Source organism: Vipera berus (genome assembly GCF_964194415.1).
Source record: "Vipera berus genome assembly, chromosome: 2".
Taxonomy (NCBI): domain Eukaryota; kingdom Metazoa; phylum Chordata; class Lepidosauria; order Squamata; family Viperidae; genus Vipera; species Vipera berus.
This window is the reverse complement of record NC_138203.1, coordinates 273,492,608-273,519,083: the sequence shown is the minus strand read 5'-3', so window position 1 is coordinate 273,519,083 and position 26,476 is coordinate 273,492,608. Positions and strand designations below refer to the sequence as shown.

At 45.6% G+C, this 26,476-nt stretch overlaps 1 protein-coding gene across 3 annotated transcripts; it reads left to right on the top strand.

Moving 5' to 3' along the window:
• Positions 1 to 679: 679 nt before the first annotated feature.
• On the top strand, positions 680 to 17,767 carry LOC308662385 (tigger transposable element-derived protein 1-like). Of its 3 annotated transcripts, none has more exons than XM_081318133.1 (5): positions 680 to 1,037; positions 3,470 to 3,967; positions 8,111 to 9,992; positions 14,088 to 14,214; positions 15,199 to 17,767. In XM_081318133.1, exons 2-4 carry the CDS (start codon positions 3,482 to 3,484, stop codon positions 14,192 to 14,194), a joined length of 2,475 nt encoding a protein of 824 aa, XP_081174259.1. In that variant the 5' UTR covers positions 680 to 1,037; positions 3,470 to 3,481; the 3' UTR covers positions 14,195 to 14,214; positions 15,199 to 17,767. The 3 variants fall into 3 exon arrangements, with proteins under 3 accessions (XP_081174259.1, XP_081174258.1, XP_081174260.1); XM_081318132.1 differs by having other exon boundaries at positions 680 to 1,065; XM_081318134.1 differs by lacking the exons at positions 14,088 to 14,214; positions 15,199 to 17,767 and adding an exon at positions 10,212 to 10,503 and having other exon boundaries at positions 680 to 1,065.
• The last annotated feature ends 8,709 nt before the right edge of the window (positions 17,768 to 26,476 follow it).

Below are 26,476 nucleotides of genomic sequence, written 5' to 3'. Positions count from 1 at the left end.
GCCACCTGGGATTAAGGAGGAGCTTCCTAACCGTGAGGGACACGATGGCTCAGTGGGTTAGGACGCTGAGCCTGTCGATCAGAAGGTCGGCAGTTTGGCGGGTCAAATCCCAAGTGCCGCGTAACAGAGTGAGCACCTGTTACTCGTCCCAGCTTCTGCCAACCTAGCAGTTCGAAAGCACATAAAAATGCAAGTAGAAAAATAGGGACCACTGCGGTGGGAAGGTAACAGCGTTCCGTGCGCCTTTGGCGTCTAGTCATGCCGGCCACATGACCACGGAGACATCCTCGGACAAGCGCTGGCTCTTCGGCTTTGAAACGGAGATGAGCACCGGCCCCTAGAGTCGAAAACGACTAGCACAAATGTGCAGGGGAACCTTTACCTTTACCTCCTAACCGTGAGAACCATCAGCCAGTGGAACGGCTTGCCTTCAGAAGCTGGGGGTGCTTCGTGGCTGGGTTTTTTTTTTTTTTAAGAAGTGACTGGACAGCCACTGGTCTGAAACGGTATTTAGGGTCTCCTGCTTGAGCCAGGGGTTGGACTAGAAGACCTCTTAAGGTAGGGGGTCTTCAAACTTGGCCCTTTTATGACTTGTGGACTTCAACTCCCAGAATTCCTCAGCCAGGCACGCTGGCTGAGGAATTCTGGGAGTTGAAGTCCACAACTCATAAAAGGGTCAAGTTTGAAGACGCCCCCTGTCTTAAGGGTTCTTTCCAACTGCATTCTGATGAAGGAACTGAGAAGCTTGCAAATCCACCCTCCAGGCTTCCTTTTCCCGGCGAAGCGCAAAAAAAAAAAAAGAAAGAAGAGTTAAAGCCATAAAGCTCCGCCTCCTAGAGAGGCAGCGCAGAGGAGGTGCCGCTGGCCTTTGCCCCCTTCCCGTCCGGAGAGGGCGCGGATGGGCGGCGAGCCTGCAGCCCCATCTGGAAGGGAGGCGTGTGGCCGGCAGATCGGGACGAGGAGCCGCGCCGGCTGAGAAGGAGAGGCGGCGGCTCTTCCCGCGGCGGAGGGTCGCTGCCTGGAAGGAGAGAAAACAGGCAGGCGCGGGGCTTCCCGGGGAAGAAGGTAGGGGGGGGGGTCCCCTGTGGATCGGGGAGCTGCCGGAGCAGCGGCGGGGGTCCCCCTTTTTCTTTTTCTTTTTTTTGCTTCGCCTCCCGCCCACTCGTGCATGGCAGCCCCGGAGGCTGAGGTCCTTTTGCTCTGCAGGTGCAATTCAAGAGGCACTTTTGCACTTATTTGTGGGGCGAGAGAGGGAATCCCCTCCTGGATCTGAGATCTCCGACTCTTTATCCCATCATCTCCCTGATTCTTTGGATCCGATCTTTTGAATGAGGCAGCTGGGACTCCTGGCGATTGTCTTGTCCCTCCTTGCCCGTTTGCGCCAGTCCAGTTTTAATAGTTGCATTTCTTGCCACGGGGTAATATTTTTTATTTTTATTTTTTATTTTAATCACATTTATATCCCGCCCTTCTCCGAAGACTCAGGGCGGCTTACAATTTTAAAGCACAAATCAATGTGCTTAGCAATAGCCTTCATTCTATGTATGTGCCTGCTTATTAGGGCTTTCGCCCCCCCCCCAAGTGGCATTATTACAAAGTCAGCTTATTGCCCCCAACAATCTGGGTCCTCATTTTACCTACCTCGGAAGGATGGAGTCAACCTTGTCGGAGTGCGGTGGAGAACCGCCCCCCCCCACAAACGAATTGCATCAATTATTCTATCCCTATCGCACGTTATCAGTTTGCTAGAATTTTATTTCATCGCCTTGTTGGAAATGTTTGCGATTGAGAGGGGTGACGGCTGGATAGATTGAGAGGGGTGACGGCTGGATAGAATTTTCCATCCAAGGTATATACCTCGTTGACCAGCCGACTCGTGCGGTGACCATTTGGGCTGAGTATTTTTTTAAAAAAAATCTTTGGGGACTTTTGCAGTCACTCTCACTATTCTGATAATGATGTGATTGTTTATATATTGGTTTTGTTAGGGGCCCTGATCTCGTCTATTCAACTCTGGTGGCTCTCAGAAAGTAAAAAATAATAATTAAAAAAAGAAGTTAAATCTAGAGCTGCCTCAGCAACATGGGCAGCCTAGACGTTTAATAATAAATAAAAATAAACAATATGCAAATATGTTAAAAAAAAACAAAAAACTATCTATACAGGTAGTGCTTGCTGTATGACTGCAGTTGACCCCCAAATTATGGTCAAAGGTCATGCTGGTTGCTAAACGGGTCACCACGTGACTGCCCCCCGATTTTGCAACCGTTTTTCACAACACTAATTAAGGGATTCTATTGTCTGTAATGGGTGGTTTTTGCTGGAAACCAGAAGTAAACGGCAAAAAAGCATAAATCACAATCATGTGACTGCGGGATGCTGTAAATGGTGGGCTGATCATGTGACCATGGGGAGGAGGGGGAAGCAGATGTGGAGCTTTGAATCGAGGTCATAAAGGTCCATTGTAAGGGCACAAAGAGACTGGTCGTAAGTTGAGGACTACCTGTAATGAATTTAACAAGATAAAATCTCAGCCAGCCAGCAACAGAATTGACTCTAGTCTATAGCATCTAGATACAGACAGGTAGGAACCTCACACCATTGTCAAGACCCCCAGGCACAATTGATTGGGTTAAGACCAATCAAAAGTGGGAGGGGGGGGGAGGTAATGCCTTCTGCCGCAACCATTGGAGCTTCTTGCAGTGAAAAAAAGAATTGCTTTGTGATCAATTCTCCATTTATGACTGTTGCAGTGTACTGGAGTCACATGTTCGTCATTCCTTCCCTTCGCAACTGGCTTGCGACACACAGAGTCAATAGAGAAGCTGGCAATAAAATCAGAAGTAGCAATCACATGATTGTCTGCTTAGCAACCGTGCCACTTTGCTGAACAATTGAAGGGGAAGTGACATCATAAACTCTTTCACGGGTGGTGAATTTTCTGCTTAGCGACCAGGGTGCTTAGCAACTGAGTTTCCAGCCTGAGCTGTGTGGTTGCTAAGAGAGGAACTATCTGTGTATCTGTATCGATCTCTCTGTAGAAAATAAATTAACTTGGCTGTTCACTCGCAACTAAACAAGCGTAGGGTGGAATGACCAGGCCCTAAACTAAATTGCTAATCAAATAAAGAGGTCTTTATAGCCCTCTGAAAGGCCAGTTTTCCCCAGAGACCAAGAGAGCTCATTCCAGGTTTACAAGACTTTGTAAGTAAAAGGCCCAAACCTGGAGAGAGAAAGAGAGAGGGACACGGGAGGGGATTGGGGGAAATTGAAGCACCAGCCCAGGCGTCTCATTCGTTTGTTCGTTCAGGCAGGGAATGATGTTTATTCCAATGAGAGAATATTTTGCAAATTTTAAAGACGTAATGAATATTAGAGATGTAGAAAAGGATCCTTTTATGCCTGGCACATTGCTGTGGCCCTCAGTAATATTTCTTTCTTCCTTTCCTTCTTCCTCCTGGAACTGCAGAGAGGAACAACGATGGAGGAACAGAGGCTCATGGTGATGAAAGAAGAAGAGAAAGCTGAGAATGGGGGAAGAGATCCTTTTATTGTCCAAGTCAGGACCATCGGGGACAGTTTGACCGGGGATGGCCCATCCCACATTAAGATGGAGTCACAGGAGGAAATTCACCAGCGCTGGGATTTTCAGTGGCAGGAATTCCTGAAAAGGGTGGCAGCGCTTCCCGCGGCTCTTCCTCCCTTGGACGACGATGCCAGAGGTTTCCAGGTGCCCTGGGGGAGAATTAAGGAAGACCCACCAGAAGAGAGCTCTGGAGAGTTCAGAGGGGAACCTGTCCTGCAAAGAGATCCGAACATCAGTGGGAAAGCCTGGATGGACAGGGAAAAGCTGGATTTCTGCATGAAGGTGAAGGTGGAAGAGACTCTGGAGGAAGTTGACCTGGAGAGCCAGTGGCCCCTGCAGCTCAGGCAGTTCGGCCCCCAGGATGCTGAGCAGCACCAGGAGGTATCCAATCCCCAAAGGCCAAAAAAAAGGAAGGGGAATGGGGGAGGGGGCAACATGGGAGGGGGAGGTTGCTGAAAGCTGTGAGAATGCTAAATTGTAAAATGGGTTACTAGCCAGCTACAGTAGCAGATGTCAGTTTGTATTTCAACGTTGGTTGCAAGAGCCCTGTGGAAAGATGATGGTTAGCCTAGTGGAGATATTCCTATTCCTTCAGTCGCCCATCATCCAGTTGACCACGGTGCTGAAAGAATAAGAGTTACAACTGTCCATGAAGTAAAGCCCCTGCAATCACGTGATCCAAATTTCAGGACTTGGTAGCCTGCCCACACTTACGACCCTACGGGCATTTCAGCTCCCTCCAGCCTGTGTACCTTGCCTTTCATCTCTGCCCTTTTAGGTATCCTGCCCTTTGCCACGCACCTTTGTTGCCCCCCTACCACCACTGCCCCCAGCTGATCTTTGCCTTCTTCTTCTTCCTGCTGGTGCCCCAGGAAGCAGTCTCTAAAGTGCGGGTACAAACCTGGAATGTCCACATTGAGCACAGCAAGGTAACAGAGCCTCATCTGCCAAAGGGAGCTTGGCAGGCCCGGCTAGGGTAGAGGCAGCAGAGTGGCAAGGCAGAAATCTTGGCAGCAGGTCCATGGACGAAGGGGGCAGCGGATCTTGAAGCAGTGGAGGGATGTGGACTCTCCAAAGCTGCAACATCTCCTTCGTGTAGCTCGTGTTGGAAGCGCCCCTGGAAAACCAAATCAAGGCCTTCCGTGAGGGGTGGAGATGAACCCAGTGTGGCAAAGGCTACCGCCTTCCCGGCTCTCTTCTCTCAGCCCAGGCAAAGCCTCACAAACAGCCAGCAGCTTCTAACAAGCGCTGCCGAGCACACACCAGAATGCCCTTGGAGAACGTGAGCATATGGGAAGCTGCAAGAAGAAGGCTAGGTAGCTCAAGAAGGCCTGCAGATAGGCTGTGCCCACTGGAGGATTTCCTCCACCCCTCGCTGTTTTCAAGGGCAGCTTCCAGCTGCTAAGTGTTTCCTGGGAGGCTACGTTCCTCTTCTTCCTCCAGTTCTGCTGCCACCTGAAATACGCTTCCAACACGGCCTCCTCTTGCTCCTCTCCTGCCTTACCTGGTAATGGAGATCACCCCTGCCTCCTCCCTGGCTGGGCCTGCCAAAGCTCCCTTCAGCAGACAAGGGTCCAATGTCCTGTCACCACGCACATTCCAGGGCTTCACCCTCACCCAGCACCTGGATTCCAGACCAGCAGGAGGAGGAAGATGACAGCGAACTGCAACGGGGTAGACAGCAGAGTGCGGAGTAACAAAAAGGGGGAGAGATGGAGGGAGATAGGTGGGCTGGGGGAGTTGGAGGTGAGCCCTGGAGAGCAGGAGAAATGTGAGTCTTTGCCTAATGATGTCGCTGGCCTCGCCTAAGGACTGCAACTGGGAACTGCCGTAGCTAAGCCAAATGATTTGGTGTAATGACCCGCATCGCTTAGCGACAGAAATTCTGGTCTCAATTGCCGTTATAAATGTCTGAGTATTTTCTGTAGCCTCACAACATAAAACCCCGGGTTGCTGCTAAGGAGACGGAGGGGTTTTCTATTTGTCTACGGCAATCAAGAGATTTGCACAGAAGGGAATATTTTTGCAGCAGATGATTCTGGGGTGAATTCAAAGGATTATGGAAAGGCCATGGGGGAATTGTGTGGTGGCCTAGAGGTGGAGCTCTCGCTTTTGTAATCAGGAGGCTGTGAGTTCAATCCTAGGTAGCGGCAGATATTTCTCTCTCTGGGCACAAAGAGAAAATGTCTGCTTGTGAGTTCCATGTAGACATCAGGAAGGGCATCCAGCCGTTAAAACGCTCAGCTCCATTCAGTCCACCCCGACGCAAAGGATTTCAGGATCTTTTTAAAAGAAAATAAAAATAAAAAGGCAGAGACAGGTGGTGGTAAGAGTTTCCAGATGTTCTGTTTTGTTGAGTATGCCATGATCAGGGAAAGCAATCTTGACCTTTGTTATAGAAGATAAAGCTGTTTCGGTTGACCTAACCAGGGTTGTTTGTCAACTGCTTCAGATAAAGGCATCGCTACTTTTGTGGGGTCAGACCTTTCTAATCCTGATCTAAGGCAGTGCTCCCCAAAATGCTTCAGATGTTCTCACCATCCCCACCCTGCAGTACAGAGGTGAGGAACTGTGGCCCCTTTATGACTTGTGGACTTCAACTCCCAGAATTCCTGAGCCAGCTGTGCTTTGTGGCAGTCCACAAGTCATAAAAGGGCCATTGTTCCTCACCCCTGTGGGGGATGAAAACATCTCAGCTTGAGGAAGTCTGGATTTTTAACAGCACCAGCTTGGGGAAACTCCAGATGAACGTAAGAGTTATTTGGATCCCCTGGGAATGGGACAGAGAAAGAGCATTGGCTGTGCTTTTGAATGATCTCTGGCAGGAGCAGGATGGCGGTTCTGCATCCATCCTTACTCTGCTTGACTTCTCAGTGGCCTTCGATGCTGTCAGTCATGGATTGGCTCCTGAGATTGGGGATGGGTTGCACGGGGTGTTATATCTCCTCCTCAATCCATGGTCCATGCCGGTCTGTGGTGATGGGGGAGGGGAATCCAGTCCTCAGCCCCTACTGTGTGGGGTGCCCCAGGTTCAGAGCCTCCGGATGCAGGAAGAGGCACACATTGGGTGGATTATTTGAGGGGCTGCCTCTTCCAGATTACATGAGGGAGGGAGGGAGAGGGAGGGAGGGAGAGAGAGAGAGAGAGAGATGCTGCAAAGATCTCTGCTGTGCTGCTGTCTCATAGAACGGGTCCTCAACCTTGGCAACTTTAAGACTTGTGGACTTCAACTCCCAGAATTCCTCAGCCAGCTTTCCTGGCTGTGGAATTCTGAGAGTTGAAGTCTACAAGTCTTACAAAGTTGCCATGGTCGAGGACTCCTGTCATAGAAAATTCTCTCACACAGCAATGCTAGTGTTATTTGAACTCTGGCGTGTTTTGTTGTCAGGTGCAGAAATTTAGTCAGAGGTGTGCATCTTGGCCAGAAAACGATTCCCCCTCCCCTCATCATTTACTACCATGGTATTTGAGAACGGTCACTAACTGGTGTAAACCACAAAAGGAAGAATGGCTTTATTGGGGCTTGTGAAACTAGGGTTAGACTTACGTTGTGAGAAGCCAGTGAAAGGTTTATAAGCAAGGAAAGCAGTAGGTTTTACTTATTTTTATCCCAGCTTTGTTAATTGTTATAAATAACTCAAAAGTGGCAAATATTGCTAAGCACATTGGTTTGTGCTTAAATTGTAAGCCGCCCTGAGTCTTCGGAGAAGGGCGGGATATAAATGGGATTAATATATATATATATATATCTCCAATACTCCTTCCTCCTCCTATTTTCCCCACAACAATCCTGTGAAGTGATTTGGGCTGAGAAAAAATGATCGGCTCAAAGTCACCAGGCCAATTTTTCATGCCTAAGGCAGGACTAGAACTCACATTTTCCTGGTGCCTTTACCACTAGACCAAATTCTGGCTTAACCAAATTGCCCAGAATGAGGTACAGCCACTCCTCATTTATCAACCATCTCAGTTAGCGACAGTTCGCAGATGCGACACTAATAAAAAAAGCATTTTCTATCCAGATGTGGCTTTATGAGCTTCAAAGCTTCTCTTGTCAGTTACATCTTCAGTATTACAGGTAGTCCCCAGCTTACAACCATTTGTTTAGTCTCCATTCGAAGGTATAACAGCACTGGAGTAAGTCACACTTAACGACTTTTATGGCATCCCCAGAGTCACGTGATCAAAATCTAGATGCTTGGCAACTGACTCATGATGGTTGTGCTGTCCCGAGATCATGTGATCCCCTTTTGTGACAAGCAAAGTCAATGGGGAAGCCATAACCAAGTGACTTAACAGTTGTGTTACTAACAACAACTGCAGTGATTCACTTAAGAGCTGTGGAAAGAAAGGTCATAAAATGAGCAAAGCTCACTTGTCTCGCTGAGCAACAGGAATTTTGGGCTCAATTTGGTCATAAGTCGAGGACTACCTGCACAGTTAATATCACATATATATATATATATATATATCCTGCTCTTATTTTCACTTTTTTTTTAACCTGCATTTATATCCCACGCCAAGATACCTTCAAAGAGAAAGCATCCTGGTTCAGCTGAAGTGAGCAGCAAGAAGCAAAGGAAAGCCATTGATCTCAATTTGAAGATGAAGATCATCAAAGCGTACGAGGCCGGGAAGAAGGTGACTAAAATAGCGCGAGAAGTAGGCCTGGCCCATTCCACCATCTCCACCATTTTGAAGGATAAAGCGAGGATCAGAGAGGCGTTGAAAGGAGCAGCGGGAATGAACACAAGCATAACCCGGCAGCGAAAAGGCCTCATCCACGAAATGGAAAAACTCCTGATACTCTGGATCGAAGATCGGATACAAAAGAGGTTGCCGGTGAGCCTTCTCCTCATCCAGAACAAGGCGCGCAGCATTTTCTCCATGCTGAAGGAACAAACGGGCGAGGAGTGCACGGAAATATTCACGGCCAGCCATGGCTGGTTTATGCGGTTTCAGCAGAGGTTTCATTACCAGAAAACACAGGCGTCAGCTGAAGCCGCGAGGGCGGACGAAGAAGCGGCCAGGCATTTTCTGAATGAACTCGACGGTATCATAGCAGAAGGGAATTATTTCGCTGAACAGATATTCCGAGTGGACGAAACTGGGTTGTACTGGAAAAGAATGCCGGAGCGGACCTACCTACACAGAGAAGCCCAAGCCATGCCCGGGTGCAAAGCGTTTAAGGATAGAGTAACTTTACTATTGGGTGGAAATGTCTCCGGATTCAAGCTGACGCCATTTCTGATCCTCAAATCAGATCACGCCTGTATGTTCGAAACCATAAGCAAGGACCCACTGCCTGTTTATTACCGATTTGATTGGAAAGCTTGGATGACGCCGATCCTCTTTGAGGATTGGTTTACGAATTGTTTCGTACCCGAGGTAAAGGAATATTGTGGGCAAAAGGGGGTTCCTTTTAAAATTCTCCTTCTCCTAGACAAAGCACCGGGACACCCCCCACATCTTGACAGTCTCCACCCCGATGTAAAGGTAGTTTATCTACCCCAAAACACCTCTGCTCTCCTGCAGCCTGTGGGAGAGGGAATGATCTCAGCATTCAAGATGTACTATTTGCACGCCGTGTTTGCCAAAGCCTTAGCCGCAATGGAATATGACAGAGTAACGTTGCGCGAGTTTTGGAAAAACTACAACATCCTGCATTGTATCGAGAACATTGCCACAGCCTGGCAGGACGTCAGCGTGAAAAGTATGCAAGAGTTTTGGAGAAAGTGCTTGAAACGCTTTGTGGCTCTCACCAACAATTTTGGGATGTTTCACCAAATGCCAAATTTGGACGAAATAATTCGGAAGATTCTGACGCTCACGCGATTCCTGGATTTGCAGGTCGATGCTGAAGACGTGAAAAATTTGGTGGCTTACGCGGAAGGGGAGCTTTCCAACGAAGATTTAATTGAACTGAAGGAAGAACTGGAAGCCCAAAAGATTGTGGAGGAAGAAGTGGAGAAAGAAGAAAGGAAAGAAGAAAGGAAAGAAGAAAGGAAAGTTGTAGAGGTTCGGCCCAAAACATTCAGCCTGAGAAGACTGGCCAGTGTTTTCTCAAGCGTGAACAAAATTTTATCAGAATTAGAGAGTATGGACCCAGATGTGGAACGTTTTAGAAGGGTGCACTGGGAAATGTGTGAAATCTTAAAATGTTACCGCGAAATATATGAAGGAAAAAAGAAAGAAAAGAACGATAAAGAAAACAAACAGAGTGGGTTGCTGAAGAAAGTTACTCCTTCCCCAGCTCCACTTCCCTTCCTCTTGCCCTTCCCCTCTACAGGAATACAACACCCAGATCCTCAGCCGTCAACCAGCTACGCCAGTGGGTCCGATGTTCCCGAAAACACAGAAAACTATGAATATTTTCAAGGATTTATATCCAATTTGATGCTTACAGGTACTGTAATTGTAAAATCCCATTTTGCACCGGTGGCTTTTCATTTCGTGACTGCCTTTTTTAGTAGCCAGAATTAGTAAACAGCGTTGGTGGAAAAAGTAACTCTATGACCATAATCTTCCCACTTACAACTCTCCCATTTTTATAAAGCAGAAAAAAATATATAAAGTATAGGTACTGTGCATATGATCCTGCTTTAGCTTTTTCTTTGCTTTACAGGTCTGTGAAGGTCATAAGTGCAAGGACTGATCGTAAAGTTACTTTTTCTTCACCCGAGTAACTGCAGATGGCTGCTAAACAAGGGAGTCACTAAAGGAGAACTACCTATAAGATCACAATCACAATTGCGGTTTCAATTAACTTCTGCTTATAGTATTGACTCAGTTCAGTCCTGTTTGGGGTCCATAAATGAGGACTACCTGTACTGTTTTTTATTTTGGTAATACAATTATTCCCTAATTTTTGGACTTACATAATATAGAGAGTCCTCAAAATACAACACCACCGGGGCTGGAATTTCCATTGCTAAACGACGGGGCTGTAAAATATGATGTGACATAACCCTATTGCTTAGCACAGGGGTCTTCAAACTTGGCCCTTTTATGACTTGTGGACTTCCCAGAATTCCTCAGCCAGCTTGCCTAGCTGAGGAATTCTGGGAATTGAAGTCCACAAGTCATAAAAGGGCCAAGTTTGAAGACCCTTGGCTTAGCATCTGCAATTCTAACAGACCCGCTTGCCGTTGTAACTGAGAGACCACACTGGACATTAAGGGAGGACCTCATGTGATGAAGGCCAGTAATTCAGAGTTGTGAGCCTGTGCCTTCGCAGGCTGTACTTAAGCGTGCTACGGACTACAAGATCCTAGTATCTTGTATGTCGTAGCGTGACTCTTTGGATTACATAAGTGCCAGCAGCAACTTAGCGAAGCGACTTGTGAACTTTCCTGCTGGCTTCCCCATTGATTTTGCTTTTGGGAAGCCGACAGGGAACGTCTGAAATGGTGATCAAGTGATATGGCTCCCTGTGATGTCATAATCATAATGTCATAATCCCCCATGGGCAGGGGTAGGCAACCTTGGCTCTTTTATGACTCGTGGACTTCAACTCCCAGAATTCCTGAGCCAGCCATGCTGAGGGGAAAGGGAGAGGTTTCCAAGCTGTGCCATACTGGCTCAGGAATTCTGGGAGTTGAAGTCCACGAGTCATAAAAGAGCCAAGGTTGCCTACCCCTGCCCATGTGGATTTTAGAGTAAGGACGTAAGTCCCCCCTCATTCAGTGCCGCCCTACCACTGAACGGTCGCTGAATGTGTCATTGAAACCCAAGGACAACCTGTAAACCCAGTTTTCCTACATCGTGATTTTCATTTAATCTTTTTGTTTCTGTTTAGGCAGCTTGTTAAAAAAATCTGCCTAAAGTATTAAACAAAAGCTTAACAAAATGTTCCAAAGTTTTAAAGTTGTTAGAATGACATTGAAACAGTTAAAATATAAATACATTATTCCCGTGTATTTCTAATGACAAACATATGCTAGAATTAAAGGGCTTTTTAAAAAAAACTTTGTTAATATATATTTTTATTAATTTTTATAGTTACAAATTCTTAATATTTTATCAGCAACATATTGTCAGGGTTCCAATAGTTAACTTACTAATACATGTTAAATTCCTTGCTCTCTACCTCATTTTTCTAGCCATTGATAAAAAAGTGTCCCATGTTTTAAAATATACCGTTACTAATACATGTTAAATTCCTTGCTCTCAACCTCATTTTTCTAGCCATTGATAAAAAAGTATCCCATGTTTTAAAATATACAGAGTCTTCTTTCTCTTTCATTTTCAATGTCAACCTGTCCATTTCTGCACAATCTAGAATTTTTTTGATTAACACTTCCTCTGTTGTAATTCTACATTTCTCCAATGTTGAGCGAATACAATTCTTGCTGCCGTTAATACATGTAATATTAAATATATACATTCCTTCTCATAATTTCCTACAATTATACCTAACAAAAATAATTCTGACTTAATAACCTATATGTTTGTTTAATCATTTTCTCTAACCATATATGTATTCTTGACCAAAATCTTTTGGCTTTAGGGCATGTCCACCAAAGATGATAGTATGTGCCTGGTTTTTGTCTACATTTCCAGCAGTTGCTGGACATATTTTTAAACCTTTCTGCTAACCTCACCAGTGTTAAGTGCCATCTGTTAAACATTTTATATAAAGAGCTTTGTAATATTGTTTAACCATGTATACTCAAGGAAGGAAAACAGAAATTGAGTAGGGAAGGCTGAAGTAAAATCATAAGCACAGTCACCATCACACCTAGACTACTGAGATTTTCATCCAGCAATCATTTCAGAAGACCTGGTTCTGGAACCAGAAGGAAGAATGGGTGTAGTCAGCAAGCAATAAAGGCTTATAGGAATTGCTCCTTGGGGCTCCTTTGTGAGGATTTTATCCTGGTTGAAAATGCACACAGTCTGATTTTCTAACCAATATTTCTGAGGAAGTAGAGAAGAATCTTTTGGCTGCTGTGCTTCTGAGTTGCAGCCATTTTTTTTGAATAATAATAATTATTATTCTGGATCAGACTGTCGTTTAATGATTTATACCCTTGCTAAGACCCCTGTGCTTGGCCTGTATATGCGGATATTATCACTGTTAACAGCTCTTGCCAGATAGCAAAACTCATGAAAGTACCTTTTATCAACCAGAAGTACCTTTATTTGCATGCAGAGAAGATTACAGCAAAAAAAGATGTGGTAGATGATAAATGCACGGTATTTCCAATGTCAAAAGACAGTAATGACCCACAGTGTCTGCACATGTATCTGCCGGTTATGGAGGAGGAGAATCACCCAGGGAGAAGAAGGAGGAAGTCCGTCCCAGGAAGGGGAGGGGTGAAGGCACAGAGTCATGAGAAGGAGGAAGCACGTCACAGAGTAGGAGGGGTTGGCTGACCAAGTCAAGTTAGCATATTATAATTTCCCCAAACAACCACATGGTAGCAGCACAATAATAATAATAATAATAATAATAATAATAATAAAGTTGGAAGGGACCTTAGAGGTCATCTAGTCCAACCCCCTGCCCAGGCAGGAAACCCAATACCATTTGAGACAAATGACTGTCCAGTCTCTTCTTAAAAACTTCCAGTGTTGGAGCATTCACAACTTCTGGAGGCAGGTTGTTCCACTGGTTAATCCTTCTAACTGTCAGGAAGTTTCTCCTTAGTTCTAGGTGCCTTCTCTCCTTGGTTAGGGTTCCATCTGTTGCATACTTTGGGCCCAGTTCATCTACCTCTCAGTTCAGAATTGTGGCCCAAAAGAATCTGGAGCTGCCAAACATTTGGACAGAGCCGCCAGAAGCTGCTTCCATTCTGTCAATGTATTAGCTGTGGAAGAAAAATATATAAAGGTAAAGGTTCCCCCGCACATGCGTGCTAGTCGTTTCCGACTCTAGGGGCCAGTGCTCATCTCCGTTTCAAAGCCAAAGAGCCAGCGCTTGTCCGAGGACGTCTCCGTGGTCATGTGGCCGGCATGACTAGATGCCAAAGGCGCACGGAACGCTGTTACCTTCCCACCGTAGTGGTCCCTATTTTTCTACTTGCATTTTTACGTGCTTTCAAACTGCTAGGTTGGCAGAAGCTGGGACGAGTAACAGGCGCTCACTCTGTTACACGGCACGTGGCATTTGACCCGCCAAACTGCCGACCTTCTGATCGACAAGCTCAGCGTCCTAACCCACCTACTCCAGTTCTGAGCATGTGATTTGATTTGGGGATTTAGACTTCAGAAATGGTCTAGAAAAGGAATTTTGTCCACTAAGAAGAGACTGGACAGCCACTTGTCTGAAATAGTATAGTCTCCTGGTTGAGGGGGGTGGGTGGGTTGGATTAGAAGACCTCCAAAGTTCCTTCCGGCTCTATTTTGGATTGATTGATTGATTGACCTCCAAGTTGGATCCCATCTCTTCCAACAGAGTTTGAGTCTTACTCATCTAGGGGGGAATGGAGAGAAAGCCTGGTGCAAGACTTCTTTGAATTGAATCAACTTTCCCTTTTTTTTTTTTTTTTGCTTTTAGGCATCCCAATCCCTGCATTATACGATACTAATATCTCCCAAGTTGGAGGAAGAGGCCTTGGAGATTGTGAAGGTGAAGCTTTCCCCGGAGATAAAGCAAGAGAATGAAGAAGAGGCCAACTCTCTAGGTAAGGATATAGACTGTCAGTCATTGCAAATAGGGAGTGCTTTGACCCAAGCTGGTTTTCTGCTGTCTTTTTGAAGCCCTGGGAAGTGCCAACATCTTGTAGAACATACTGGTTGTGCAGTCCTTCCCATCTGATGGTCCACCAAACCCTGGCTCTGAGTGGGAATCCATATTCAGTCATTGTCAACACAGCTATCTAGTTTCATAATAAAATGGAGCTGCCCACCCGTCTGGGCCATTGCTGCCGTATTTCACAGATCAGGAATGAAGGATTCTGGGAACCGAACTCTGGCCATCTAGGGAAGCTGACCATAGATGTAAGGTGGTCTGATTGGCTTAGAACTGTGGTTTTCAACCTGTGGTCTGCAGACCTCATTGGGGCGGCGGGGGGGGGGGCACAATGTCATCACAGGATGTCTGCAAAGGCTTGAAGAAAGTTTATGATTGAAATATTAAGTCTTGGGGGTCCATGGCCACGGCCCGTGGCTACAAAAAGGTATTTAAAGGGAGGGGACGTGGTGAAGAACCACTGGGTTAGAATATTACATGGACAATGGACGATGGCATTTAAAATGTTGGTGAATGAGCCCGTTAGATGTGTTTAATTAAAGAATGTTTTAAGTAAATCAGTGGCTTAGTGACCTGTGAACTCTTGTCAGCTTCAAAAAGAGTCTTCTTGATGAGGAGGTCTCCCAAGCTGGGGTCTTGAGATAGATGATGAAAACCATCAAATGAGGATGCTTGAGAGAATGGACAGCCATTTGTCTTCTGCTTGAGCAGGGGGTTGGACTAGAAGACCTCCAATATCCCTTCCAGCTGTATTATTCTGTTTGAATTAGGGATGTCTTAAGTCAAACAGGAGGGAGAAGCCGAGGTGGTCTTTTAGAAGACCCATTAACATTGGAATTTATACCAGATATTTTATTTAAATGAAATTCATTGTTGGGGAGGCAATGTGAAATAAACTCTTTTCTGTTTCTCTCAGAAATATGATGGATATGGGACAACTCATAAGAAGACCTTCCAGGTGGGAAGATCTGAAGAAGTAGATTTTGGAAGATTCCATTGAAAGGAGTCAAACGATCGTTTCTCTGGGGTTCCAGGATTGAGGAAAGCCAGTAGATCCACCAGAGCACAAAGGCACACAGAAAAGAAAGCCAGTGAAACTTTTCTGCCTGCGGACGGTGATCAAAATTTAAGTGAAGCCAATTTTCAGCAGGGCACAAAGTCTGGAATTAAGAGGAGCCCGAGATGGTGTGCAACTATTAGTGTTCAAATGTGCAAGTACAGGACAACTGCGTAAATATATATGCTCTTTGAGAACATTAACGGCAAACTCCATGTATTCCACAGGAAAATCTTCTGCAAGGGGGGAAAAAAATCACGTTTGCTCAAAGCGCAGAAAAACTTGGGTTTTAAAGCAAACCTCCTTGAAGACCAAGATAACCCAAACGGGAAGGACGCTGTATAAACATTCAAACCGCAGCAAAAGTTTCAACGCAAAGTCAGCTCTGATTAAATATGAGAAAGTTCCGCACGGGTGAGAAGCTGTACAGATGCACCGAATGTGGAAAAGCTTTTTTTTTTCTAGAAAGAGGGAGTTCTGGTCAAGTCCCTGAGCTGGGGGTGGGGAAAGCCACATAGATGCTCTCAACTGCAGCAAACACTTCACTGGGTGAGATGCCCTCGTCAAACACAAGCAAAGGAGAGAAGCCTTACGAATGTTCCAACTGTGGGAAAAGCTGCCACCTTAAAACATCAAAGGGCAAGAAACTTCACATTTAGACCTCGGCAGAAGAGGACGAGAGAGGATGGCTGGTGAAATGTGACGCGTGTACCAAAGTCGTATCAGCACTGAGGCAGAATGCAGAACTTCACTCACGGCTCGTGATCCACGGCTCGTGATCTCACACAGGAGAGGCCACAGGGGTGTCCTCGGTGTGAAAAGACCTTCGTTTCTAGCTCGCATCTCAGGAAGCATATTATGGTGCACAGGCGTAAAAAGCCCTATAAGTTTTTCCATGGCGGGGAAACATCCATTAGAAAATGGTGGCCCACCGCTGGATTCACGCCTGAGGGAAGCCATAAAGACGCTCGGTGTGAGAGGAACGATCCTGCAGTTCTTCCGTGCTTCGTAAAGATATGAAAACCCCTTCAACAGGGGCGGGTTGGTGTTCAGGTCTAACACACCGTCTCGGAGATGGTGAAAACGACACTAGCAATTGGAGCGCAACAGCTGACAGCCGAGAGGAAGCGCAAGGGGACAAGGTTGATGGCTTTTAAAAATATTGGCACATTAAAGTGTTAGAAAGAAGCGCCTGTTTCATAACTGAACTGCTTTGTTCAACCTCTAGGATAGCAGGCAGCTGAGAAACGGCCCAGCTCTCAAATCTTGGTACAGGAGACCGTGAGTTCTAGACCCACCTTAGCCAGGAATGCCAGCTGGTTGACCTTGGGCCTGTCATTCTCTCTCTCTCTCTCTCTCTCTCTCGGTGTGACTGACCTCAGAGGGAAAAATAGGAGGAGAGAGTTGAATTGTTTGCAAAACTAATGAAGATGCGATACAAATAAACGACTAAATAAAATAGGTCAGGGGGGTTGACCTCCGTAAGGGATGTTGCTTTGTGCAGTGGGGTGCCTTGTGCATATATTTGGCCTCCATGCAGGTTTTGGGAAATGAGTCTAACCTAGCCAAATCTATTCAGCAGGGAATATTCGGAAGGCAAAAGGGGGATATATTTTTTCCTCCTTCTGGAATTGCCCTCACTCATTCCTCACCCTCAACAGTTTTCCCGGGGCCTACTTCATTATCTCTCCTGTGATTAGATAAATTAATCCTGGGGTTAAAATACCATCCAGAGCCATTGAGAGTTTCGGTGGCATACAAATGACATGCAAATGTAATGTGATAGTATTTTTCTTTGGTGTTTAAACAATTTCTATGGCTGCTCTTCTCAAAAAAATAATAATAACTGGTCGACAAGAAAAGAATTAAAATGAAAACTATTTAAATCAATAATAAAGTGTATCAGTGGCTCTCAACCTTGGCAAGTTAAAGATGTGTGGACTTCAACTCCCAGAATCCCCCAGGCAGCCTTGTTTGTGCAGCCAAAATGAGAGGTGAACCGAGACCGGACTTTCATCATGTTTCTATACTTCCTGATTAGATTTTTTTTTAAGAAAAAAAAACATGATTTCTTCCCCCACAAGATCCTTGCTTCTGTCAGGGCTGGTCTTTACCCACAGGAAGAGTCTTAAGAAATAGGAAATGAAGCTGCAGACCAGGCAGGTCATGGACTGCACTGTTGTGCCTGCCATCTTGACTTTTTTTTTTACTATTTATGGACAGCCTTGTTTTCCATAGGGGGAAAAAAAGTAATCCTAATAAACTGAAAAGTTTCTAAAATGATACTTAAGGGCTTGTTTTAAGAGCAAAACTTGTTAAATGTCTAAAAATGTTGGAACCAGACCCAGAACCGTGATGTAGTGCTGGGAAAATATTTTTGCACTTATTTGCAGGAAAAAGAATGTATAGAAATAAAATTATGACTGCTGGTTGTGTCATGCACACTTTTCATTCTCTTCCTCCTCAGCTCCATTCTTTTTCTTCCTGGCACAACCCCCCCTCCCCCCCCCCCAGGTCTGCTCTGAATGCCCCAATCTGCAAAATCTCAGCTCAGGTTGATTTTGGCTGGGTTGGGAAGCTAACCATAGTGATGTAGCTTAATAGTGAGATGGAAGCCCTTTAGAAGAGGCATCATGGAGTGAACCAATAGTAACTTCTCTTTACTATTTATGGAGATTCTCAGTCTTCCAGGTCATGGTTGTCCCAAAAGCGCTTTTTCAGAGGCAACAGGACTTCCTTGTTGTTTTTTTTAAAGATGTTTCACTTCTCATCCAAGAAGCTTCTTCAGCTCTGGATGGTGGGGAATGGAAGGATTTAATATTCCTTTCAGGCAGCTGGTCATTTGCATTCTTTTAGAGACTGAGTCGTTGAGGCCACTTGGAAGTTTGTCCTCGGGGTGGGGGGGGGGACCTGAGTAGTGCAAATGGGTGTGGAGCCTTCTTGGAACTTCTGAAAGGACTGTGTTGTGGAGCTGTGCTTTCTGCAGGATATTTTCTGCCCTGTGTCCCTTCACTGAACTCAGGCACAGGCTGGTGAGGTTGAGTCTGTGTTGTCTGCATCTCAGACTGAAGCACAAATGGTCCTGTAGTCTGCAATGTTTTCTGGAAATCGGTCCCTACTCCCGCATCATTCAAAAGGGCGTTCATCCCAAAGTGCATGGCTAAATGTCCATGGAGATTGTCATCCAGGTCATGGTTGTCCCAAAGGTGTTTTTTTTTTCCAAGAGACAACTGCACTTACTTTGTTTTTCCTTGAGGACATTTCACTTTTCATCCAAGAAGCTTCTTCAGTTCCGAAGAGCTGAGCTAAAGAAGCCTCTTGGACGAGAAGTGAAACGTCTTCGAGGAAAAACAAAAAAAAGTCCAGTTGCCTCTTGAAAAAACACCTTTGGGACAAGGTGGACTTAATTTGTAGTAAAGAAACAAAAGTGAATTTGACAAGTTTGACAGGCCTTCAGCATCTAGGAATCTCTGAATAATGGCTAGTACTGAGCAATAATAAGAGAGGGCTGTGGATTTCTCATAACTCGGTATAACAACCCTCCAGAAACAAAACTCCCAAACTTAAGAACCAGTCCCTGGAACTGCAAAAGTTGCCTTGAATCACGCCAAGGGATGTGTTTGTAGAACAAACAGGACTGGAGGCTAAAACATAAGGAACGGTTGCTGGAATTGGGTATGTCTAGTCTAATGAAGAGAAGGGCGAGGGGTGACATGATAGCAGTGTTCCAGTATCTCAGGTACTGCCACAAAGAAGAGGGAGTCAAGCTATTCTCCAAAGGACCTGAAGGCAGGACAAGAAGCAACGGATGGAAACTAGTCAAGGAGAGAAGCAACCTAGAACTAAGAAATTTCCTGACGGAACAATTAACCAGTGGAACAACCTGCCTCCAGAAGCTGTGAAAGTTCCGACCCTGGAAGTTTTTAAGAAGAGACTGGACAGCCATTTGCCTGAAATGGCACAGGGTTTTCTGCCTGAGCGGGGGGGGGGGGGTTTGGACTAGATGACCTCCAAGGTTCCTTCCAACTTTATTATTATTATTAAGAAGCAATTCCACCCTTGAGCACTGGATTGCCATAGGAAGCATGAAAGAGTTAAAGCCATAGAGCTATGCCTCCTAGAAAGGCCTCTAGAATCTTTTCTAGATTCCCATATATCATCAGGAGGAGGACATAGAGGCTGCTCTTTAAAGTCAAGCAAATGAGAGTTGGTAAAATATTGTCGGGTTGACATGGAAGCTGTTGCGGCATGTGAAGTTCTTTGCTCAATTTCTGAGATCGCTGGACAGGAATTTTGGAAATCCTGGCGGTGGCCTGCCAAAAGAAGCCAATAAAACTGCATGGAGCAGTTGTCCGATTGTGTCACTATGTGTCATACGTTGCTTTGCTAAAAACAAGTCCCAACTGAAAGATGGCCGCAATTATTCATTATAAATCAATATAAGAAATAGGTTCTGTGAGGGCATGTACTCATTGTAACACTGGAGAGGAATCCTGCTTGTTTTAACAATTGATGCCTGATTTACAAGAACAATGAAAAAGCAAAGGATATTTTTTTTAAAAAAAAAACAAGGCTGAAAATCCTCAGGATCTGATTGGCTGGCCAGTTTGGGGAAACTAGGCCAGGGGTAGGCAACCTTGGCTCTTTGATGACTCGTGGACTTCAACTCCCAGAATTCCTGAGCCAGCATGGCACAGCTTGGAAACTCTCCCCTCAGCATAGCTGGCTCAGGAATTCTGGGAGTTGAAGTCCATGAGTCATAAAAGAGCCAAGGTTGCCTACGCCTGAACTAGGCAGACCTTTGTTAGTGCACCTGGGGGAGATTCCATTGTTAGGCAAAAGGGGCTTTTCCAGAGGAGAAGCAGAGCTGGGAAGTCCATTGTGAAAGGGGTGGAATGTTGACATAAGGCGGGGGCGGGGTGGGGGCGTGGCTTTGATGGAGGATGGAATGCTGGGATTTCTCAGCTGGTTGTTTCCTTGCAATTCCATTATTAGGGCTGCCCTGGGGCTGTGCTTTGAGTAGGATTGCAGAGGGCTTTGTCTGGACTGGGGAGAGGACGTGGGTTTGACCCTGGTCCTATCTGAAAGTGGAAAACCTAACCCAACAGAATGGACACCGCACCCTTCCCCGCCATTGCCTTTCAGATAGGACCAGGGTCAAACCCAGTCAGACCTCTCTGTGCTTAATTAGATCAAACCCCAATTGATCCTTCTTGTTCCAGACAAAGCCCCCTGCAATCCCAGCAGGCCAAGGAAACAGCCTCCCCACCTTGTAGTAAAATTTAAAATCTTTGCTTTTCCATTGATAGGGGGCCCCTCTTTCCTGTTAACCAGGCACCCAAGAATCATTGTAATAAATCTACTACTAAAGCCTTGGTGGAGCAGTGGGCTAATGCCTCCTTAAGTAACACCAGCTGCCTGCAATTAGTGCAGGTTCGAGTCCCACCAGGCTCAAGGTTGACTCAGCCTTCCATCCTTCCGAGGTAGGTAAAATGAGGACCCAGATTGTTGGGGGCAATAAGCTGACTTTGTAATAATGCCGCTTGGGGTGTGTGTGAAAGCCCTAATAAGCAAGCACATACATAGAATGAAGGCTACTGCTAAGCTTGTAAGCCTCCCTGAGTCTTCGGAGAAGGGCGGGATATAAATGAATTAAATTAAATAATAAACATACCTGATAGAACAGCATCTCCTGGTGCAGAGGCCACCAACTTTTTGGGCACCAGGGACCGGTTCAGTGGAGAAAGGTTTTCCCATGGACCAGGGTGGCTGGGTGGGGGACGCCTGCCCTGGTGGATTGCAGGTCCCTTCACGTTTCCCTCTTCCTTCCACTTCCCCACTGTTAGGACCCCACAAGGAGCAACTAAGCAGTGTTTTCCAAAGGGGCATTGGTGGTGGTGGTGGGAGTATCAGATTTAATTTCATTCAGAATAGAGCTGGAAAGGTCCTTGTAGGACTTCTAGCCAACCCCCCTGCTCAAACAGCTGACCCCATCCAGGGGTAGGCAACCTTGGCTCTTTGATGACTTGTGGACTTCAACTCCCAGAATTCCTGAGCCAGCTAGGCTGAGGGGAGAGTTTCCAAGCTGTGCCATGCTGGCTCAGGAATTCTGGGAGTTGAAGGCCACAAGTCATCAAAGAGCCAAGGTTGCCTATCCCTGCTCTAATCCCATAATGGAATGACAAAAATGTAGAAATGAAAGAAAAGAAATTGGTCATAGAATCATGGGAGTGACAGACTGGAGGAGACTGGAAAAATACCAGGAAGAAAGTGCAACAAAAATAACAAACAGATAGAAGTTTGTCAGTAGCTTATCACTTACAGTAAGTGGAACCTCAATTCCAGCTGCAAAAAATGCTCAGGAAGATGACATTCCCCATCATTAGAAGAAAAATTAACTTAAATTAGTTAAGAATGAGTTTCCAAGATTTTTTCATCCTTACTCTTAAAGCTTGTGTTCACATAGCTCAGGGGTCTTCAGATTTGGCCCTTTTATGACTCGTGGACTTCAACTCCCAGAATTCCTCAGCCAGGCACCCACAACTTCCGAAGGCAAAGCTGTTCCACTGGTGAATTGTCCTCACTGTTAGGAAGTTTCTCCTTAGTTCCAGGTTGATTCTCTCCTTGATTAGTTTCCATCCATTGTTTCTTATCCTGCCCTCTGGTGCTTTGGGAAAATAAGTTGTTCCCCCCACACCTTTGTGACAGCTCCTCAAATACTGGAATACTGCCATGTCACCCCTAGGCCTTCTTTTCTCTAGACTAGCCGTAACCCAATCCTGTAACCGTTCTTCATATGTTTTAGTCTCCAGGCCCTCAATCATCTATCTTCATTAATGATTTGGATGAGGGGATAGATGGGGAACTCATCAAATTTGCAGACGACACCAAGCTGGCAGGAATAGCCAATACTCCAGAAGATAGGCTTAAGATACAGAAGGATCTGGACAGACTCGAACACTGGGCACTATCTAACAAAATGAAATTCAATGGTGAAAAAAGTAAGGTTCTACATTTAGGCATGAAAAATCAAATGCACAGGTATAGTATAGGTGGTACCTTGCTCAATAGTAGTAACTGTGAGAGGGATCTCGGAGTCTTAGTAGACAATCACTTCAATATGAGCCAGCAGTGTGCTGCAGCTGCCAAAAAAGCCAACACAGCGCTAGGCTGCATTAACAGAGGGATAGAATCAAGATCAAGTGAAGTACTAACACCACTTTACAATGCTTTGGTAAGGCCACACCTGGAATACTGCATCCAGTTTTGGTCACCATGATGTAAAAAAGATGTCGAGACTCTAGAAAGGGTACAGAGAAGAGCAACAAAGATGATTGTTGGACTGGAGGCTAAAACATATAGGGAACGGTTGCTGGATTTGGGTATGTGTAGTTTAATGAAGAGAAGGGTGAGGGGTGACATGATAGCAGTGTTCCAATATCTCAAGGGCCGCCACAAAGAAGAGGGAGTCAAGCTATTCTCCACAGCACATGAAAGCAGGACAAGAAGCAACGGATGGAAACTAGTCAAGGAGAGAAGCAACCTAGAACTAAGGAGAAACTTCCTGACAGTTAGAACAATTAACCAGTGGAACAACCTGCCTCCGGAGGTGGTGAATGCTCCAACACTGGAGGTTTTTAAGAAGAGACTGGACAGCCATTTGCCTGAAATGGTATAAGGTTTCCTGCCTGAGCAGGGGGTTGGACTAGACGACCTCCAAGGTCCCTTCCAACTTATATTATTATTATTATTATTATTATTATTATTATTATTATTATTATTATTATTATTATTATTATTATTATTATTATTATTATTATTATTATTATTATTATTATTATCTTAATTGCTCTTCTTTGCACTTTTTCCAAAGTCTCAACATCTTTTTTGTAATATGGTAACCAAAACTGGATGCAGGATTCCAGATGGGGCCTTACTAAGGCTTTATAAAGCAATACTAATATTTCACTTGATTTGGATTCTAGGCCTCTGTTTATACAAACAAGGATTGCATTAGCATTTTTGGCTGCCTTGAAGCTATGCAGCTGCAGCTGTGTCACATGCCAGTGGTCCGGCATGCCAGTACAGGCCAAAGCAGGCCACCAAGTGAAAAGAAGTAAAGGCAGCTGAGGCAAAACATCAGAGGTCCCATACCACCTTTTCTGACCAGGCATAAGCTTTTGCAAGCCACAACTGAAGCTTGTCAAAGAGAAAACCAACCTAGGAGGAGAAATTTTCTAACAGCGAGAGCAATTAATCAATGGAATAGCTTGCTTCCTGGGATGGTGGGTGTTCTGCCACTGGAGGTTTTCAAAAATAGAATGGACAACCATTTGACTGAGAGGGGATAACAGTTCTGTCTTGAGCCTGGGGTTGGACTAGAACAGAGGTCCCTAACCTTTTGGGCACCAGGGACCAGTTCTGTGGAGAGAGGTTTTTCCGCGGACCTGAGGAAGTGTAGTTTTTTTTTTTAATTCCATTTATATCCCGCCCTTCTCCAGACTCAGGGCGGCTTACAAGCTTAGCAGTAGCCTTCATTCTATGTATATGCCTGCTTATTAGGGCTTTCACACACACCCCAAGCAGCATTATTACAAAGTCAGCTTAATTGCCCCCAACAATCTGGGTCCTCATTTTACCTACCTGGGAAGGATGGAAGGCTGAGTCAACCTTGAGCCTGGTGGGACTCGAACCTGCACTAATTGCAGGCAGCTGGTGTTACTTAAGGAGGCATTAGCCCACTGCTCCACCAAGGCTTTTTTTGTGTTTGTGTGTGTGCTGCCTACATGCCACAGATGGGGCTTTGCTTGCTTGTGCTGCCCGGTTGCTGGCATGCCGACTAGAAGACCTCCCAGGTCTCTTCCAGTACTGTACAATTCTATTAGAATCATGTATGGAATTTTCTGGAAATTGAAGTCCAGACATCTCAAAGTTGAGAAACACCGTCTTAGACTGATGTAGGATTTACACACAGTTTGTGGGGAGAGATTTGGAAGACTTGCCGGTTATGCAGATGCAGGTTATATTTGAGACATATAAATTAACTCCTAATTTTTAATAACATTTGTTAATCTGAAACAGTCCAATGAGTCTACAGATTCTTTTTGCTAACCATAGACTAACTTGCCTCTCCCCTCATAAGATCCACTATGGGTAACACAGGGCAGGGGAGCCTGGCAAACACCCAGAAGCACAGCGAAAAGCCATAGGCTGGCTGACCTGAACCTGGAGCCCTGGAGCAAGCAGAAAGCCCTCCTATCCTGCAGGAGTCAGTAGAGAGGAATAATGAAAGATGAATGGATGTACACACACAGGCAGACAGATAAATAGATGACGACCTATGGAAATTAGGATTATAGAAATGTAGAGGTTATGAATAGAGAAAGGAGATATAGTGATACAGGCCTTTTGAAAGTATAGAGCAGGGGTAGGCAACCTTGGCTCTTTTATGACTCGTGGACTTGAAGTCCACGAGTCATAAAAGAGCCAAGATTGCCTATCCCTGGTATAGCGTAAGCATAGGCCCTGCAGAAAGTAGGAAATTATGAGAGCCATTTTGGTGTAGGAGTTCAGGCCCGAGTCTAGGAACCCAGGAAACAGTGAGTGGGAATCCTAGGCAGGAAGTCTTGGTGGAGCAGTGGGCTAATGCCTCCTTAAGTAACACCAGCTGCCTGCAATTAGTGCAGGTTCGCATCCCACCAGGCTCAAGGTTGACTCAGCCTTCCATCCTTCCGAGGTAGGTAAAATGAGGACCCAGATTGTTGGGGGCAATAAGCTGACTTTGTAATAATGCCGCTTGGGGGGGGGGGCGAAAGCCCTAATAAGCAGGCATATACATAGAATGAAGGCTATTGCTAAGCACATTGGTTTGTGCTTAAATTGTAAGCCGCCCTGAGTCTTCGGAGAAGGGCGGGATATAAATGGGATTAAAATAAAAATAAAAAAATAAAAATATACATAGAATGAAGGCTATTGCTAAGCACATTGATTTGTGCTTAGATTGTAAGCCGCCCTGAGTCTTCGGAGAAGGGCAGGATATAAATGGGAATAATAATAAAAAAGTCTGCGGGGGGGGGGGGGGAATTCTTCTCCCAGCCCCAGAAAGGTGGAGGCCAGGAAGTCACCCACTACCCATAGCTCTTAACTGCACCTCTCACCTGCTGGTCTGCCTGGCTGGGATTCCTACCTCTTCCCACATCACAGTCACATGAGGTCCTCATTTAATGACCCATGGGGTCCTCGGGTTGCAATGGCAAGTGGAACTGCCAGGATTGCCCTCACTCACCAAAGGGGTGATGTGATGTCACTTTTTATAACCCCACTGCATAGCAATGGAAACTCTGGCACCAACTGCTGTCCTGAACCTTGGTGGAGCAGTGGGCTAATGCCTCCTTAAGTAACACCAGCTACCTGCAATTAGTGCAGGTTCGCATCCCACCAGGCTCAAGGTTGACTCAGCCTTCCATCCTTCCCAGGTAGGTAAAATGAGGACCCAGATTGTTGGGGGAAATAAGCTGACTTTGTAATAATGCCGCTGGAGGGGGGCTGAAAGCCCTAATAAGCAGGCATATACATAGAATGAAGGCTATTGCTAAGCACATTGGTTTGTGCTTAGATTGTAAGCCGCCCTGAGTCTTCGGAGAAGGGCGGGATATAAATGGGATTAAAATAAAAATAAAAAAATATACATAGAATGAAGGCTATTGCTAAGCACATTGATTTGTGCTTAGATTGTAAGCCGCCCTGAGTCTTCGGAGAAGGGCGGGATATAAATGGGAATAATAAAAAAAAAGTCTGCCGGGGGGGGGGGAATTCCTCTCCCAGCCCCAGAAAGGTGGAGGCCAGGAAGTCACCCACTACCCGTAGCTCTTAACTGCACCTCTCACCTGCTGGTCTGCCTGGCTGGGATTCCTACCTCTTCCCACATCACAGTCACATGAGGTCCTCATTTAATGACCCATGGGGTCCTCGGGTTGCAATGGCAAGTGGAACTGCCAGGATTGCCCTCACTCAGCAAAGGGGTGATGTGATGTCACTTTTTATAACCCCACTGCATAGCAATGGAAACTCTGGCACCAACTGCTGTCCTGAACCAAGAACTAACCCTATTTCTTCTACAAGCTCAGGAGAGGCCTGA